This window comes from Paramisgurnus dabryanus, chromosome 20 (genome assembly GCF_030506205.2).
Source record: "Paramisgurnus dabryanus chromosome 20, PD_genome_1.1, whole genome shotgun sequence".
NCBI classification, from domain to species: Eukaryota; Metazoa; Chordata; class Actinopteri; order Cypriniformes; family Cobitidae; genus Paramisgurnus; species Paramisgurnus dabryanus.
The window spans coordinates 12,099,018-12,119,259 of record NC_133356.1 but is presented as its reverse complement, the minus strand read 5'-3'; the positions used below and the strand labels follow the sequence as shown (position 1 = coordinate 12,119,259).

Sequence of the window (20,242 nt, the reverse complement as noted above, 5' to 3'; positions counted from 1 at the left end):
CATAAATATTAGCCACGCCCACTTATTTACATACCACAATATACACCAAAAGGTAGAATCTGTTGTGGTTAAAGGATTAGTCCATTTTCTTAAAAGAAAAATCCAGATAATTTACTCACCACCATGTCATCCAAAATGCTGATGACTTTCTTTGTTCAGTCGAGAAGAAATTATGTTTTTTGAGGAAAACATTGCAGGATTTTTCTAATTTTAATGGACTTTAATAGAGCCCAACATTTAATACTTAACTCAACACTTAACATTTTTTTGACCTAGACGAAAAGTTGTGGTTTAAAAGTACATATTTTTTATTTTTCTTGTCAAAAATGACAATCGTATTGCTAGATATGACCCTTATGCCTCATTTGGGATCGTTTATAGACCTTTGAAACTCCGTTGAAAAAAACTGTTAAGTGTTGAGTTAAGTATTAAATGTTGGGCTCTGTTAATGTCCATTAAAATGAGAAAAATTCTGCAATGTTTTCCTCAAAAAACATAATTTCTTCTGGACTGAACAAAGAAAGACATCAACATTTTGGATGACATGGTGGTGAGTAAATTATCTGGATTTTTCTTTTAAGAAAATGGAATATTCCTTTAACATTTTCTTTGCTTTAACGCTATACACCTTCACCTACTAGTCTTACTTTTGTTCATACTCCATTCCTCCCTCTATTTCCGAAACCCTAATTGACTTGAGCTTTAACCACATATGTATTCAACCCATCTGTTGCTTCACTTTAATGTACCCTCTGCCGCTTTGGCTAAATTCATGACTTTTTATTAAGTGCGAACACAAACAAAGGTGATAAGTCAGCATGCAGGTGACAGGTGCACCGTTGGGTTCTGAACTCAATTGTGATCTGTGCTTGATTCAAGTTTACGCTCTCTATTTCAAAACCCCCTAATTAATCAACCGGACTCGTGGGTTTTTTGCAGAAAAAAATCTTTCAAAATGTGTTGTTTACCTGAATCTGGTTAAGGAAAGAAAGATCAAACAAGACAGCAAGCAAGCAGCCAGGGGTTCGGGAACGGGGTGTTTGTCTTGGCCACGTCCAAACTGATCGGTCACTGACAGAAGAGCCAAGTCGAGTTAAGCATGTGTTGAAATGAATGCTGTGACATTCAATGCATTTCAAATGGAGTGTCCTTGAGATGCAAGGTCACGGAGGTATTTCGGTTACCAGTGATATGAGACTTCTAGGCAGTTGGCCTAACTGCACAAATGTCTGAGCGATGCAGTCTTTCTTTCTGTCATACTGAGAATTAACTTACTAAAATATTTCACAGGCTTTAGTAGTTGGCTTTACCGATGCATGGTGTTTATCATAAGGAAGAAAGCCTGTTTTGACATATTTTCAATCTGGCCATGCACATCCATCAGGGGCCTGCTAGAAACATACTCCTTATTTCTCTAGTGCTTAGCCAGTGAAGGTTACACACTTCCATGCGTTTTTCAGGATTTTTATATTCTGTCAGCCAGACGGCTCTATTAGAATTTTAAGTAAGGTGTGTTGTAGACACACATTGATGTTTATTTACAGATCACAGCAACCAATCAATTTAAGGGGGCTCTAATTTGGTCCGTTTCTTAGAAATATCGAATTTGTGCAGGATATATATTTCAGATCTCTGTAAAATTGTGCATGATTTAAAAACACAGTTTCGTAGTTTTCTCATTTTAGGTGAGCGTTACTGATGTATTGGTGCGTTAGGAGAAGATATCTGGCAGTGCTGACAGCAAACAGCTTTTTACACGGGCTCGGATTTATTACAGTGTTGGGAGCTCGAAACTTTAATTTCACTTTTCTTATCACCCCAATTTGTCTACTTGAAAATGTATTAGGGCGAATATCTGTTGGTAATGGTAGCGTTAGATTTTTCATAATATTGATCGTTTCATTATCTGCATGCCTGAGTGGTCCAAGAACATTTAGTCAGAGGTTTGGCTCTTGCGTTTAGCATCAGTATCAGAGCGAGAGCTCTTCCTGGAGAGAAGGAGAGATTTGTGAGTCTTGCGTCTTGTTTAATCCCACGCAAATTCGATCTCATTATCGCTTATTCTCTAATAACAATTTACAGTTTCCTGTTTCTAGCTTCTGAAAATGAATTTCGCCAGATGCCATGGCAGCGTGATGCAAAGCAATAGTTGTTATTTGGCCTGTGATAGAGTTGTGGAGTACTGAGAGGTATAAAAGGCTCATGAGACGTAAGCCAATTATCCACACTGTGGGAATCCCACTGCCGAACGCAAACCATCGTTTATGTAACGCACTTAGACACATGCTCTCTCATGTATGCTTGAACCCTCTCTGAGCTAATATTTAGCTTCTTTTATCGAGGAAGAGTCTTTAAAGATTGCATCAGACACTCTAGATCTGGTTTGACTAAACAGCACGCTATAGCATGTGCAGAAGCAAAGAGTTTGAGTTTATAAGTAGCAAATTTTAAAGTGCATTGCTATACTCTTCATGCTCTTAAGGACATGATACTTTAATGGATGTAGTGCATTACAATGTGCCCTAACTACGCATAACCCAATATGATCCCAGCGATTTGTACAGTATGTCTTTACTGAACGTGATAAAGGGTTGTGCCACGACGTAATCAATCCCAAAACACAGGCGATCAGAACAGTTCCTTGACCATGTCAATGACACGAGATCTCTGTGTAGGCGGAGATGTCCGGCGTTATATCGTAGAAATACAAGCCTGATTGCAGCTCGACTGATTCTGACAAAATTTTGGATTAATTTTAGATACGTTTTATCACCTGTCGCTGCTTTTTGTTGCATGTAGTTGGGACAAGGTTGTGGGTAAAGCTCCTAGGGAACACACATAGTGCTAAGTGTATAATTTCCAACGCTATCTCATGACAGTTTGTACGTATTGTACAAGTTTGCTTATTCGTATTAATTTGTACGACCACATTCATAAATTTTCATATTATTTGCCTTTGCCCCCTGTTACGTTGGGGTTAGGGGTGAGGTTTTCTAATTGCTTTTTTATGAAAATCTTACATTTTTGCACAATAATTTATGCATGTATTATACTACTTATTTAGCCAACTCATAAAATGTACTGTATATTCTTGTGAGATCAGGCTGTAACTTGAATACACAGTAAGTTACTTAAGATTATCTGCCAAATGCATAAATGTGTTATCCTCATATTAATTGTATATTATGGTTTTGGCATTTTTAAGTGTCTTAAAAGCACTTTATTAAAGCATAAAATCAGATGGGCACTGTAAATATGCCTTGCTCTGGTAATAATATAAAATTAACTACTGTAACATAATAATAAAGCTAACAGTGAAGATTCTGTAAGTAGGGGAGCGGGGCACAACCTAATGCTTTTTGGTTTCGGCTGAATCATTTAAAAAATTGAGTTTGATGAATTCTATTTTTACACAAGCAACACACACATCTCTGCTACAAATGACCATTTAAAGTTTGTTTCTATTACTTATAGGGCTGTCAAAAGATTAATCGCGATTAATCGCATCCAAAATAAAAGTTTGTGTTTACATAACATATGTGTGTGTACTGTGTATAATTATTATTTATATATAAAAACACACCCAATCATGTATATATTTAAGAAAAAATTTTTATATTTATATATAAAATATTTATATTTATATATAATATAAATTATAGAAATGTATATACAGTATTTAAATGCAAATATTTCTTAAATATATACATGAATGTGTGTGTATTTATATATACATAATATTTATACACAGTACACACACATATGCTATGTAAACACAAACTTTTATGTTGGATGCGATTAATCACGATTAATCTTTTGACAGCCCTAATTACTTACCATTCTTGGACAATTACACCAAACATGACAGAAGTGCAAACGTTACAACTTACCCCATAGGTGGGGTTAATTGTTACAGGCAGGGGGTTAGTTGTAACACTTGCTAAAAATTAAGTTTGCAGGCAAATATTTCAATAATATTTTGTCTATATACTTGAAGTGGATATTGTTTATCTGTCTATAATAGACGGCTATCTACATTATTTATCCCTCATCCAGAGGTGTAAAGAGTAGCTTAAAGCCATACTTGAGTAAAAGTACAAATTCCTTACTGTAAAAATTACTCCACTACAAGTTACAAGTCACCAATTTAAATACGACTTGAGTAAAAGTATTAAAGTAACCCAATTTAAAAGTACTCAAGTATTTTTACTTGACTGAATGTTGGCTCAAAGATGCACTAGTATTCAACACAAAGAGACATTGTAGGTCTGGGCAGTGAAAACTAAGAAAGTTTATTTATGAGGTTTTATTTCCTAATATAGAAAAGAAATCAAACACCTCAAAATTTTGACCTGGCAGAACAAACACAGATTAAACATAGTCATAGTCTTTTGACTAAAATTTAATTTAGTTTTAGTCATATTTTTGTCATCTGAATTGATTTAGTTTTAGTCTAATTTTATTCAACTAAATGCCATGAGATTTTAGTCTAGAAATCTACATTAAATTTAATTTAAACCCATTTAATTTTAGTCTAGTGTCATTGTGTACTTGAATGTGCCATGCTGAAAAATATATATAGCCTAACTTTGTGATATAAATATATGGTAACACTTTACAATAAGGTTCATTAGTTAACATTAGTTAGCTACATTAGTTAACATGAACTAATAATGAACTGCACTTATACAGCATTTATTCATCATTGTTAATGTTAATTTCAACAATTACTAATACTTTATTAAAATCTTGTTAACATTAGTTAATGCACTCTGAACTAACATGAACAAACAATTAAAGCTTACATTTTTATTAACTAACATTAACAAAGATGAATAAACAATGTAACAAATGTATTGCTCATGGTTTGTTGAAGTTGGTTAATACATTAACTACTGTTAACTAATGAACCTTATTGTAAAGTGTTACATAATATTCTTATATAGGCCTATCCTAAAAAAGATATAATTTTAATATTTAAAAAATTCCAGTAAACTAAAATTACACTAACAGAAATATGATAATGCATATTAAAAACGTGAAGTTGTTCATTTGAAAGATTAATTGTAAACACATGTAGTACGTAACACCACTATCTCACAAGTGCACTACATTTCTTCCGTCATGCATCCCTCTTTACATTAAATACATTACAGCATACTTGATTAAATGTGAGGACAGTGAAATTGTACACTTATTATCAATCTTATAATGTACTTAAGTTACCTGGGCAATCAGTACAGGACCTCGCTGGTTTAGTTTGGCTTATATAGTAAGTTATATCAAGTTATGAAACTTACCAGCTCATGTTAGCTGATAAAGTAGCATCAGAGTATATAAACATTTGTGCTTGCCTTTGAGTTGCGGGATGACTCTCCTGCAATCGCGCATCACTTTTGCTTTGATTGTAGCATCACATGTTTAACAAAGGGTCCCTTGATTGAAGCAAATGTGATATGCATCCATATGTTTGCTCTTTATCTCTTCTCTCAGACCAGACGCGAACTTTTCTCTACAGTTTATGACATACGCAGCACGCAGATGTCCCGCTACGGTGGCTCAACGCAAGCCATTCAGCGTTTGACATCAAAGTACCGCGAGACCAGACTTCTCCATATGCATTTGATTCGCTCTCGCAGTACTTTGATTTCATACGATTGCTCTGCGCAGCGCCAAATGTGTGTGCGTGTAACCTCGCGACCACAGATTCTATCCATCATCACCCTCTGACACTTTCGTCTCGTTTTTATTTGACGAATAAACAATGTAGCGAGTAACGTTAAGTGTCATTTCAAATGTAGTGGAGTAAAGAGTACAAATACCCGATCAAAAATGTAATTGAGTAGAGAGTAAAAGTTGCCTATATTTTTGATACTCAGTACAAGTACAAAGTAGCCCAAAAAATACTTAAGTACAGTAACGAAGTACATTTACTCAAGTACTTTACACCTCTGCCCTCATCTAACCATAGTTCTATTAAATGGATACATATGTCTAAATATGTGAGAAAAAGCAGCACATTTATGATGATTTTGTATATGTGACCCAGTCTGTTAAAACCATATTAAAGTCTCAAAATCAAATTCTGAGATAATTAAGATCAAAGTGTGATTTTAGCCATTCATTTCAGTATGATTTTAATCTTTGACGTGACCTTATTCAATCAATATTAAAAATATGAACAAAAATAAATTTGTACACACAATTTTTGATAAGACGTGCACATTTATTTTATTGGCAGCCAGCAATCATTCGTGTGTAGCCTATTTAAAACAACGGCAAGAATTACGCTAACGTTAGCGGTTTTCATATCGTAAGTGCTGAGGGGTTAGTTGTAACATAGCCTTACAATTAACTCCGCTGGGTGAAAATATTTTAAAGCCTACCAAAAAAGTTGATGAGCTACAGACATTTCAAAATGATGCGATGTTTCAGTCGACAAGGCACTGATTAAGATGACATAATATTGGTTTTGGTATCTTACACACCCAACTCAAAAACCTGAAAAAAAAAACATATCACAAAAATTATTTTCATCTCAGAAAAAACACTTTCATCAACTACTATATGGACAAACATTATACCTTTCCATAAATTTGCCGGAGTACTTTTGGCAGCGTGAAAAAAACACCGGAAAAACAAATCGCTCAATATAAACGGTCCGTGTTACAATTAAATGCGTTAGTTTGTGCCCAGCGCACCCCTTATCTTTTCTTTTGTTGTCTTTGGGTCAAAAAGGGACAAACCCAACCGTTGGGTTATAATTTAACCTATGCTGGGTAGTTTCGTACTAAAATGCTGGGTTGGGTTTGTCCCTTTTTGACCCAAACGCTGGGATGAAAATAACTTTTAGAAATTTTTAGAGTGTAAAATATCCCAAAAGTTTATTCCTAACTTTAAAGATTAAAAAATATATATATGTTTGATTGATTGGGTGAGGACTGTCAAGCATTTACCTCAAGTCCTTGTGCTTCAATTTCGATGCCATTAAAATTTAAATAGAAGCTTATGCAAATCTCTGTGGTTAATATTTGGGCTGATTGCTTTTTACTTGGCCTTCAAACTTCCTTTTACTACTTATCTAAGACATAACATGCATCCCTCAAATACTGCCTTAACTACAGTCAGTTCCAAACTTGGGTCTAGTTAAGTGCTTACTGGAAAATAGCCTTGTGAACTAGAAACAGACCACTTTTACAAGCTAAAGTATGCACTATCAGAGTCATTTGCTGCTTGCGTTCCTTTGATGAAATGTCATTTGGTTCAGTCGAAACATCCATGGAGATTTAAAGCTGTAATCAGATCTTTGTTCCAGGTGCGAGAGCTGCTTCTCATTAATACTTCGTTGTTGTTCAGTCACAATATTTGTTTTAACTGTAATCAGAGTCATCCTCATGCTTGTTTTTAATCTTCGTTTTCTTCATAATCTGCTTAATATGGTAACAATTACCCATTGGTAGTTTCTGCCTAAAAATGCTGCATGCAGTGTTGTTTTCTGCTCATTAAGTTTTCAAAGATGAAACCATCTGAATAGTTGCACATTTGGTTCGTAAGATCTGGGAGGTTTCTGAATAGCACATCATTATTAGATGCAAAAATAGATTTTGTTTTTTCTTTGATGGTTTTATATTCAGTTGAATGCTGCTATAAACACTCAGTACCCATGATGCTCTGATATCGCCTCTTTTTGTGTGTGGCCTTGGGCACTAATGATAGCATGCAGGTTTAGGTAATAACCTTGTTTATCTCCTCTTTATGGCTCACCGAGTAACAGTGGGCACATTCGGTGTGAGATTTTAATCCAAGCGTGACACTTTTCTTTTTGAGGTGTAAAAAAACGCCCTTACTGTAGTTATAACTTCAAGTGGCAAGAACATATAAATAGTGTTTTGATTTGAATATCGTAAAATTTCATTGAATGCCCCACATTTGTTTTATTGTTTAATGACTCCACATTATTATAAATCAGATATCGAAAGCAAGCTTGTTTACTCTCATTTTTTTTTATTCATGAGCTCACTGTTGTTTAAATTGAACCTGATAATCTGAATTTGAAATAAACATGGCAGCTTTGATTTTTGTTCTTTGCCATACAACATAAATTAACTGAGAAGAAGAGATTTTTTGACAACATCATGACTAGCCCTTTTCACACACAGATTATGGAAATTATATGGAAAATGTGTCCAGGATTTGTCTAAGGATCATTAGATTTGAGTTTATTCACACTGACAATCGTTGCATGCGTTCACACACATGCCATGTATTGTATTGTATTTGTAATTGTGCACATTTTTCATCGTAAATGTTGATTTGCATTTAAAACCCCCATGTCAAAGAGCTGAACAATAACTTGCAATGCCACACGAGTCCTCACTATGACACACCCCTTACGGCATTGTTCCTTTGTTGACACGGAACGTGTTCCGAAAAATTATCCCAGAATCAATTGCAAGATGTGTTTGTGTTCGCACAAAATGAATGCTGGCAATTTTATGGGAATTTTTGGGGATCAACGTACTGTGTAAAAGGGGTTTATGTCTGTGACATCCCGGCTAAAGTTTCATAATCTAATTATGGACATCAAAGGTTGATTTTACTAATTGATTTCACATTGATTTTAATCTTTGACATGACCTTAGTCAATATTAAACAAATCAAGATTGTATTTTTTTATGTTTTTACATTATGTTGGATGTTTTATGAAAAAAGTAACATTTATTTATGCAATCAACATGAATCACATATTTTTTCACTTAAACCGTCAAAAATGTTATGATAAATTTGAATTGTTTTATTAAAAGAAAAAAGCTATTTTATGTAAATAATTGGCACATCTTTTAATATCGAGAGCATACTAACCTTTGCATGGTTTGTGTACAATGCAACAAAATAACAGGTTTTACTATTTTAAAGGGCAACTATCATCCGATTCATGATTTTATATTTCCTTTGGTGTGTAAGTGTGTATTAGTACAAGTTAACGATATGCAAAAAGTACAAACCTCAAGGTAAATGTAGACGTGAGTTATTGTTTTCAACGTAAATCTCTTTTCTTGAACTACAACAAGCATACGGATTATAGGCAACAGTTTAATTCCTGGTCCTTTTGACGTGGACAAGATCGACATTATCACAATTCCTCCCACTTTGACTCACAGCCTGTAAAGTAACTCCTGTTAGCAATGCATTGTGAATCTTTCAAACATGGTAAGGAGCGTCACATTTCCTGCTGGCGTCAGAGGTAACAAAGAACAGATTAGCTGGCCAATTAGGGACACAGCGCTTTTCAGAATAATGAGTTTTGTACAAAATCAATGTGTTTGAGGAAGGCAGGACATCTGGAGCTACAGTACAAAAATAATGTGTTTTTTAAACCATTAAACCACACGGACACATTGTATTATACCAAATACAAAAAATAACGTCGTTTTTTAGCAATGAAATGGGTGCACTTTAAAAGGGGTCAATACAACATCAGCAAATGTGAAATTTTGTAGTTCTTGCATACCCGTGGCCATGACTTCATGTTCTGCCTGATATAAAACTCAGATTTATTTTATTGTAGTCTTTCATTCTACTTGTCAATTGAAGGTCCTCCAAAGGTCATTTTAATCAGACATACTATAGAGTCTGTACCTCTTGTTTGTTTGTTTGTTTGTTTTTCCTTCAAGTTTCAGAATTTGTCTTTATAAAACACCAGCACTATTTTTTACTAGTAATCAGGCCTGCATGATGCTGAACAAATCATTTTTTGATGAGTCTGTTATCTCATAGTCTTGACCCATTTCCTGGTGGTTATGTAAGATTAAACTTCGTCTTTTTTGAATCAACTGTTATTTCAGCCAGGAAAGTCATTCAGGTTAGATCACATGAATAAGACTGTCTGGTTTTTCTGTATTTTTTAGTGATGAATCATAACACCTTGCACAATGCATTAGGCCATCTTAACATTTTTCAGTGGAAGCATCATTATTTTCACCATCATTGTTTGCTATTGCTCTTTTTGAGGAAATGGAGGATGGAGGGAGAAATTGTTAGACAGTAAAGGTGAAGTGAAAGAAGTCATTATGATAAGAAAAGCATGTGAAGGTTGTGAATAGACACAATTATGTTGCACATACATTTATATTTTCCTCTGTCCTTACATGTGTTCTTGATAACTTTTAATAGGCCCTGCATAGGTTTTCATTATTTTGTAATAATTTGACTGTATATTTATCATTTTAAACTTTAGATGGCGTGCCTGTAATGTTACATTGGGGGACATCATAACACACGTTGCAGCTTATTAAATGCAGACACAGTTGTATATTTTCTATTTACATTTTATTGTATACAGAAGAATTTGGGGCAGACGGTACTTGAATTTCCTTGTTTCATAAAAGTAACTCTATATTGCACTGGCCTTTAGAGAACAGTAAAGGCTGCTCTGTGGTAAAACCTCTCTCGCTTGTCCTTCAAAGAAAACCTAAAAGTTGAGAGTGGCATGAAAATTGCACCGCGTGATGAATTATGTAGTCTAGTCTTCTCTTTTTGAGATTTTGATAAGAATAGAAAAATTTTAGGTTATTTTTTTCAAGTAATGCGTTTTTTTTTGGTCATCAAAATAAATCAAGGAAAGTTTCACGTAACCATGCGGGCTCGGAAGTGCTTAGGCTCCCACAACACCATCATTCGTTTGTGATGCTGCACCTTAAAGTTCTTGAAAGCCTTGACTGGATTGTTGCTACTGTCACTACCGTTGTGCTAGGTGGGCTTCGTTCTGTCACCGGGACCTCGGCTCCACCCACGTTCCCCCTTTGCAAATTTTTGGTTATCTGGGAGTGACGCGCAGTGACATGCTACCAAGATGCCGATGTCTGGCTCTGCCCACTTTGGGCTTTAAAACTGCTCTAAGAAACGTGGAGTGACATCACGGACACTACTTCCATTGTCTTTGGTGAAACTCTAATATGTTGATGTGGACATAAAGCAGCACATATCCCTTATAGCATGTTGAGAAGAGCAGGCACTTTGGGAAATATATTTGTAAATTTAAAAGAAAGATTCCAAAAAACAAAAAACCCAGCAAACGTGTGTTTTTCAGGGCATGTTAATCTTCACAATTTTGAAGGTCAGGTAACTTGTTTGTCTTGATATTGGCAACTGCTGTGATTGATATTGTCTGTAAAAATGGCCATCTGGGATAGCAAGAAACATTCCCTGATGCCTTACCTTCTGTTCTTACAGGCTGATTTGTGTGTTTATTTGTTGGTTGTTGTAGGGGAGAGTGCAGTAAGGTGTGTCAGTGGGTTAGCTTTTGTTACATAACCAAATATTTAATAAGGAACCACACATCACATCGACTTGCTTGTGTTTGCAAGATGCAAAAAATGCAAGATTTTTTTTCTTTAATTTTTATATGTTAAAACTTATACATTTTCTACTATATATATATATATATATATATATATATATATATATATATATATATATATATATATATATATATATATATATATATATATATATATATATATATATATATATATATATATATATATATATATATATATATATTATATTTATATATTTATATTTTTTTTTTTTAAGTATAAGGATTAAGGAACTTAAAAATACAATTCATTTCAACTTTCTTGACTAGTGAGTTGCTATACGTTATAAAAATAAAGTGGAATTTGCTTAAATTATTTAATTAACTTTATTTTTATAATTTAATAGAAATAAATCCTCACTAGTGAATAAAGTTGATTAATTTTAATTTCAAATTGATTCAACTTAAAAATGTTATTGCCATGCACACTGTAAAGATTCCTTGTTGTATTTCATTTTTATGTCAAAGCAAAATTATAACTATGCAGTAAAGTCGCTCAGGCCCTCAGATTATGGAAAATGCACAGAAAATGTGTCTGGCAGTGTGAAGGAACCAAAATTAAACAATTCCGATGACTTTCTGGAATCTGGAACGGACGTTCATTCAAAGACATGCTGTAAAGATCCCAAAAAGACGCATGACCTATTTTGTATTTGTAATCGCGCCCTTGGTGGATTTTTAGTTTATTATTCACGATTTCTGTCCTGAGAAACCACACCCGTGCATTTTTTTTTATCATAAACTAACACTGTTATTATGCTAGCGAATGACAGTGACAAGCTCCCTGATCTCTCCTTCATTCCATTTTGCAGACATTTTAGATGTAAAGGTTAATCTGCATTTATCAAAGTGCTGTCCCCTGTGTCAAAGCGCTGAACGATAATTTCTTGTTGCGATGACACCCTTTTCGCCAATGTTACTAGGTCCCATTTATGGCAGCGATCCCAGAATCAAATCCAGGACATGTTTGCGTTAACAAGAAGGCACATTTTTTGAATCAGCGTGCTGTGTGAAAGAGCCTTTAGATGAAGCAATGCTACTGCCTTTGCTTTATCTATTACAAGAACTATTATAAAAATTTGAATGTTGTTTTCTGCATACAATTTCATATTCTGATTATGAGAGTACATCCCAAAATGTAATTTCAAACATTCCAAATATGAGTACCGTATTTTCTGAACTACAAGTCACACCTTTTTCATATTTTGCCATGTCTTGGAACTTAAGTTCAGGTGCGACTTATACGTGAATTTTTTTCATTTGAACCAAGAGAAACAATTACCGTCTACATGCTGCTCCTGTATTTATGTAATTCAATGGATTCAGTGATGTGGAATCACTTTGGGACCTTTTTCGACTTGATTTTGGCTTGTGGTGTTAATTTAGCCTATCTAGCCTCCCAGGTATGTTCTGTATGATATTGTGTAAATAACACGATTTATGTTACTTTAACATGTACGGACAGAACACCTATTCAGCGTGCTGTTCTGTGTGCTATTGTTTGGTTGAATATCTTGCCTTTCCAGATTAAATATCTGTTCTTGGATTTTGTGAAGTCATTTTCTAAATAAACGCGACATATAGTCCAATGCGACTTAAATATGTTTTTCCTTTTTTTAAACGCATTTTTCACTGCTGCGACTTATACTCCGGAGCGACTTGTAGTCTGGAAATACAGTATTAAATTCATCTCATTTCATCAACCTAAACCCCACTCAGGGTCATCTTTAGATATTTGTCTCCATTCCAGATGCAGACTTGTCTATAATAATACTGCTACTTCCTATATACTCATCTGACTTACTCGCTTCCCTCTGGGCTTTACATAACTTGCTTCAACCAGCCTTGGAACTTACGATTGAAGATCTCTTGATCGTTGTAGTCCAGGGCATGTTAAAGGATTAGAATCCCTCCTTGCACAGTTGCCAGAGATGCAGGGATATATTGATGTGTCTGGTGAATGGACCAAACCAATGTGGAGAGTGAGGAGCTTTGATCAGGAGTGGTTTGCCATTGAGTGCTTTTGGGCTTTTCCTCCCTTGACTGCTATATGTGTGTATATACAGAGAGAAAGATGAGATGAGAGATCTGTCCTGGTCTCATACTCTCTGATTCAGCTTGGTTGCAGACGGGTTCCTCTGGGAAAGCTCGGCGCAATAAAGAACAAAAGAGCCGAGCAGAATTATCGCACTATGCTGCGTCTGGCCCAGGCAAAACCGCATGTATTTTTAATGTGCTGCAAAAAAGAAATACAGCCTACCTCTCTCTCGCTCTCTCATTCTTTCTCTCTTCTCTCTCTCTCTCTCTCTGTATTTTTCTCTGTTTCAGTGGCTAATAAAGAGTGTTATCATTACCCACAAGACTTGGTTCAATTTAACGCTGTGCTTTGCTGACATGAGATGGGTTTTCACTGATATTTTCAGCCTTCAGTGATTTCGCAGAATGCTTTGGGAGTGTGAATGTGTGTGCACGCGTGTGTGTGTGTGTTACAGTGTACAAGCAATTGCTTACTGTGCTAATGACTTAACCCAAAATTTCAGGCTGACTGGTAGACCTTGTTAAGCTGTCTCGTGAAGTGGAAAGGGAGATGTGTATGCGTGGGGAGGGTAGTTCACCTATCATTCCTGTTTTGTGGATATCCCTGGCTGATTTTCACATGGTTGAATGTTTGAACTTTTAAATTAAGCAACCCTATGAACACTTAAAGATTATGAAACTTAAATTTACCATCTGGTTTCTGTCTTCAGCTTTCTCTTATCACGAAAGGCAAGTCATTTTTAAGGCCAAGGCAGTACAGGCATGCAAAGTACTGTATGTCTGTCTGCTAAATTTAGGGCTTTCTTACTTTTGACATATGTTAGTAGTTGCTTTAATTGTGGGAAACCTCAAAATCTCTTAGATGACGACAGTATATCTATATTTTATATATTACTGATGTTCATGTTTCTGTAGCTCACTTAAAGCATTGTGTTACCTAGGGAGTCCTAGGTACAACACATAGTAATACAAATGTATAATGCACTGTAAGTCCCTTTGGATAAAAGTGCCTGCCAAATGCTCAAATGTAAATACAAAACTGCACATTATGTACATTTGCATTGTCAGCGTACCATATGTAACTTTAACATCTGTTAAATAACTACAATGTAGTACTATTACATATACTACAATACATTGAAATGACAACATCAGTGTCAGGCTGCCACATTAACCTATAGATTAAATCTTTTTCTTGTTTGTGTACTTTACATACTTTATCACACCTTTGTAATCGTACATCACAGACAATACACACACACAAAGCGTGTGTTTTCAACTTCTAAGCTTCTTCCCGGTCCGACAGGAAAGTGTTAGCAGCTTTTAGCTTTTTGGCATTAACATTGAGTGTTAAAGGAAACACAGGAAAGATGCAATTGTGTATGTGGGAACGTGTGAGGATGTCGTCACTGCAGAGGCCGGCATATCTATGTTGTTTTCTGACACTAACTAATGACCAGCACAATCTCGTCGTTGCTGTATTGTTAGATTTACGACCTTAGCGGGACACCCACCACTGTGAGCCCTATCGGCCCGCGTCAGAAAGAGGAGGAAGCTTTAACTGGGATTTATGGCTTACAGAAGACAGGAAAACTGGAGACTTTGTGTCTTTTGGAGCCTTGTTGTGGTCTTATCAGGGGTGGACATCCAGCAGGGCAGAGGTCTGTGATGACACAGGAAGTAGCCCATGGTTGTCTTCCTGTCTGCTTTCCTGCTCTAGGATGATATTGTTGGGTGATGTTTGTTTTCTCTTTTTTTTTCTTTGGCTACTCTGTTTGCATTCAGTTAAACAATTGTAAGGTTGGACAGCTAGGTCCAATAAAAGTCAATGGGTCAACGTTGTTTGCATCTGATAAAAGAACCACATGATTTAAACAACAAACATAAAAATAGTTTATAATGTAGTTAATTTAGTAATAACCTTTTTTTCTCTTAATAAAAAGAATGCAAGTTGGGAAAGCATATCCGCTATGATAAAATACAAAATACTATTTTAGCCATGCTGTCTTGCTTCCTTATGCATCAATTACTCATAAACACTTAAAAAAATACAGTCTAAAAATACTAGGTTATTTTCAACCCAGCATTGGGTCAAAAAAGGACAAACCCAACCCATTGGGTTATAATTTAACCTACTGTATTGTTTGAACCCAAAATGCTTGGTTGTTTTAAAGGGGACATATCATGAAAATCTGACTTTTTCCATGTTTAAGTGCTACAATTGGGTCCCCAGTGCTTCTATCAACCTAGAAGAAAAATACCAACCCATCATTGAAAAAATAGCTCATTGAAATTTGGCTCCACTAGTGATGTCAGAAGGGGATAATACCACCCCTTAATCTGCATTATCCAACCACGGCACTGCCATTTTAGTGCAAAGATCAACTCATTTGCATTTTAAAGGACACACCCGAAACAGTACATTGTTGCTCACACCTACAAAGTGGCAATTTTAACATTTTATAATAAATGATCTATATAGTATTTTGAGCTAGAACTTCACATACATACTCTGGGGACACCAAAGATATATTTGACATCTTAAATGGACATTCCACTTTTTTAAAAATATGCGAATTTTCCAGCACCCCCAGCATTCGGCTGATCTCTGGGTCTGGCGCTAGCACTTTTAGCATAGCTTAGCACAATCCATTGAATAACCAAAGAGTTTCGATATTTTTCCTATTAAAAACTTGACTTCTGTAGTTACAATGTGCACTAAGACCGACAGAAAATTAAAAGGTGCGAATTTCTAGGCAGATATGGCTAAGAACTATACTCTCATTCAAACTCTTTGGTTATTTTTTTGCCCAATGCTAATGGTCTAATCAGATTCAATGGATTGTGCTAAGCTATGCTAAAAGTGCTAGCGCCAGACCCGGAGATCAGCTGAATGGATTCCAAAACGTTAAGAATCAAATGTTTAACTCTAGGGGAGCTGGAAAATGAGCATATTTTCAAAGAAAGTGGAATGTCCCTTTCAAAAAGTCTTGTGAAATGTCCCCTTTAACCCTTTGCTCACTATAACCATTTTCTGGGTTAATTTAACCCAAAGGCTGGGTTTGTCCAATTTGACCCAACACTGAGTTGAAAATAACCCAGCATTTTTTTTTTTAGAGTGTGTGCTAAATGATTCTCAACAGCGATGCAATGGGAGAACCTTTTTGGTTCCCCCAAAGTACCTTTAAGTCAAAAGTTCTTAAAACAACCATTTCTTTCTTACCTTTTCATAGTCTAAAAAACCTTTTCCATTACAAAGAAACTTTTGTGCAGCAGAGAGGTTTTGTGGATGTTGAAGGTACATTATGGACCATAAAGCCCAATCAAGAACCTTTTAGAGGTTTTTATTTTTAGGAGTCTTAAAGAAATATCGAGAGTGAGCTAACCTGTTGTGTGATTAATGCGTCTATCAAAAGAATAATATGGCATGATCATGCATCTGGTGTGGATTTCAGGTGTGGTCTGTTTAAATTTCAAGTTCCTGTCACGTTGGATCATCCTGCAAGTAGCCAGTTCCTCGGCACACCAGCTCGGTGACGTTCTTCCAAAAGTGCACCCGTTTCTCTCCTTTCTCTCTCCCTGCAGCTGTGCTCCATTTGTCTTCTGATAAGAAACTGTAAAGGAAAGTCCCCATGCATTTTCAGGATTTTAATGTCTCCCTTGATATTAGTTGGTTAGGGGTTAGACTTATTTTCGATCTCAGTGGAGGTAACCATGTTTTTTTGTGGTGCTTGCCTAGATGCTTGTTCCCACTGAATAAAGACGAAGAGCACAGTGTTGAAAGATGAAAAATAACCAGCAGAGAGACTTGCAGCACAAAGGGAATAAAACATTAAGGAAAGTAAAAAATAAAAGGGCCCTCATGGGTCATTATTCTCAACTTGGGCGTCCCCACTGGGATAAGAGATCCTGCACTGTCGTTGTTAGGAAAGCTCACTGGCACACCATTAGCGTTTCTGTGTTGTGTTAAAACTCTCATGAAGGTCTTTGTATGCTCTCTGAACTGTGCAAAGCTTATGTGCTTGCTGCTGTCAGTCATGACCAGGCTGTCTTCAACCTAGAGCCTTCTTTTACAGATGCATGTAACCAGAATAATTAACCGTCAAGTTAAGTGCATCGTTTTATTCTGTGCACATCTTTTGTAGGGTCAGTTATGTTTTTGTAATGTTGTTTGTGGTGATGTTTAACTTTGTTAGTTTGTAATCAAAACTATTTTGTAAAGTACGTTTTTGAAAAATGTGTAGTTGTCAGCAGCAGTCTGGTTGTTATACACTTATCAGTCATCACACTGTTATCACAGTTTTTATTGTTTAAACAGCGACAAAAAAAATGTTATGTGAATCCTGTCAGCAAACACTCACACTTTTCTGCCCAGACATTGACGTAAGATGCTTAAAAGATCTACGCAATTGTTTAGAGGAAAACTGTGAAAAGAAAGTGTCATCTAAAACAGATTATATAAAACCTATGACAGAGTTGAAAGTGTGCAAAACACATAAAACAGAGACAGACACTTGACATTATTTGTTTTGCTAAAAATAAATCTACCAAGAAAATAATAAATGTATATACTTAAAGGGGCCATGGCACAAGACTTTCTTAAGATGTCAAATAAATCTTTGATTTCCCCAGAGCACATCTGTGAAGTTTTAGCTCAAAATACCATATAAATAATTAATTATAGCATGTTAAAATTGCCACTTTGTAGGTGTGTGCAAAAATGTGCCGTTTTGGGTGTGTCCTTTAAAATGCAAATGAGCTGATGAAATTCAAACATTGAGCACAATGATGGTGGTTTGCTGCAATTAAAACTCAATTGTGCTTTTTTCTGCACTAAATGACAGTGTTGTGGTTGGATAGTGCAGATTAATGGGTGGTATTATTATAATAAGAGCTCCTTATGACATCATAAGGAGAGCCAAATTTCAACGACAAATTTTTTCATATGCTTGTAGAGAATGGTTTACCAAAACTTAGTTACTGGGTTGGTCTTTTTCACATTTTGTAGGTTGATAGAAGCACTGAGGACCCAATCATAGCACTTACGGAAAAAGTCAGATTTTCATGCCATGGCCCCTTTAAAAAATAAGCTAGAGAAACTATATAAATAACAATTATAAATATTTAATGCACAAGCAAATATGTTTGGGTCAAAGATTACTAATCTAACTAATTAAAAATATGTAAAAAAAAATGTATTTAACATTAGGGGCATTTCATTTTGAATCTTAGACAAAATGTTAAATGCTCTCTAATTTGTTAGTCACTTTAAGGTTAAAACGTCTCTGCTAAATGAATAATTGCCATGTAAATGAATACCACAAATGTGAGGTTTTGTTTTTTCACAATTCCCAGATAAAACATTTAAATAATTGTCTATATCTATCAGTTCTAATACAAATACCTCCCTAAATAATCTGTTTTCCATTTCTGAAGTGGTTCTACTGTATCCTTGGTTTTAAATTACTGTCTTTTTGCTTTAAATTGGCCTTTGATTTTAAAAATAGCCAGTCGGGAGTATATTGGGCAGGCGAGATGAAAAACAAATGCTTCCGCTACCCTCCTGATGAACTCTGACTATTGGGCACATACACTTTTTATTTTCCAGCCAAACCAAAAGGTTTTTTGTAATTCTCCTTTAATCCCCCCCTTTGATCTTTCTTTTCCTGTGTTTGTAATGTTAGTTACAGATGAAGGAAGTCTGGTGATTTTTACACCACATGTTGTAATGCCCACTGATGGAGTCTCTTCTTGGATTTACCTTTAGAAAAGGCAAAATTATTGCGTACTGTGGGTGTATTGCAATGCTAAACTGAAACGTTCATATATCTAATGGTGCTCTTATCTGGGTGGCATGAGGGATTTGTCAGATAGGCTCCTGACCTCGTAGCCTCCCACAGCAGTATCACACATCTGAAGCACGCCATCAAATGTATACTCAGGCCCCAGTTGCGTCTGCTTAAACTCACGGCAACAGCCCTACGTGTATCCCACTCATCTTTGATAGAAAACACGCTGCCTATGCGTTTAGCGCTCAATGGTGTTCATTTAGGGATATAATGATAGCGTTCTCCGCAGCGCAGCTTCCAGCTAACTGGTGCCTCAAACATCTATTCAGTGCAAACGTCTGGCTTTTGGAGTGTTGTTGACCTTCAGGTTCTATGTCTCTGTTGGCTCTCATCTGAATGATAGTTTGCCGTTGTGTTCTGCGCTTCGGACTGGAGTGCTTCTTTTCAAAGTATTCTTTAATTCAGATACTCATGTTGTTTTTCTCTCTTTTGTTTTCTCAACAGCGAACTCATCTCTGCTCGGAGGAGGAGGTGGTAAGTGTCTAATTTTGTCATGTTCATTGTGATATTGTTTTAGCGCATGAGATGTCTGTCGCATTTTCTATGTTTTGTTTGTTTAATGAGACGACCGTCATTTTCTGTTTCTATTGTGAATGATTAACCTTTTGTAATCTATTCATCTTCATGTATTTATCTTCGTAGTGTACTTTTTAATTCAGCTCAAATTTAGCTGGAAGGTGCAAAACAACTATAAAATAATAATCAAGCAGAAATGGGAAAAATTTAATGTTATTTATTTATTTATTGATTTATTTATATATGTATTAACATATTATATATAATTGATTCAATGATTATATAAATAAATAAATAAGAGTAAAAACCGGGTGTGCCTCATAAGTCTTGAAATGTGAAGCCACTGGCTCTTTGATCACCCCCTGGTGGCTGGCTGCAGTACATGTCATAAACCCCGCCATCACCATTCAAACCAATGGGGCTCTGCTCTTAATAAAAAAATGATTTACACTTCCAATAAAAG

General features: G+C 35.6%; 1 protein-coding gene across 6 annotated transcripts in view; it reads left to right on the top strand.

Moving 5' to 3' along the window:
- Window positions 1–20,242, top strand: part of macrod2 (mono-ADP ribosylhydrolase 2) — a 690,444-nt gene that overhangs the window by 144,339 nt on the left and 525,863 nt on the right. For all 6 annotated transcript variants that reach the window (XM_065296426.2, XM_065296424.2, XM_065296422.2 and 3 more), the window contains exon 4: window positions 19,708–19,737. In XM_065296426.2, the coding sequence (XP_065152498.1) occupies window positions 19,708–19,737 (30 nt within the window). The remainder of the gene's footprint in view (window positions 1–19,707; window positions 19,738–20,242) is intronic.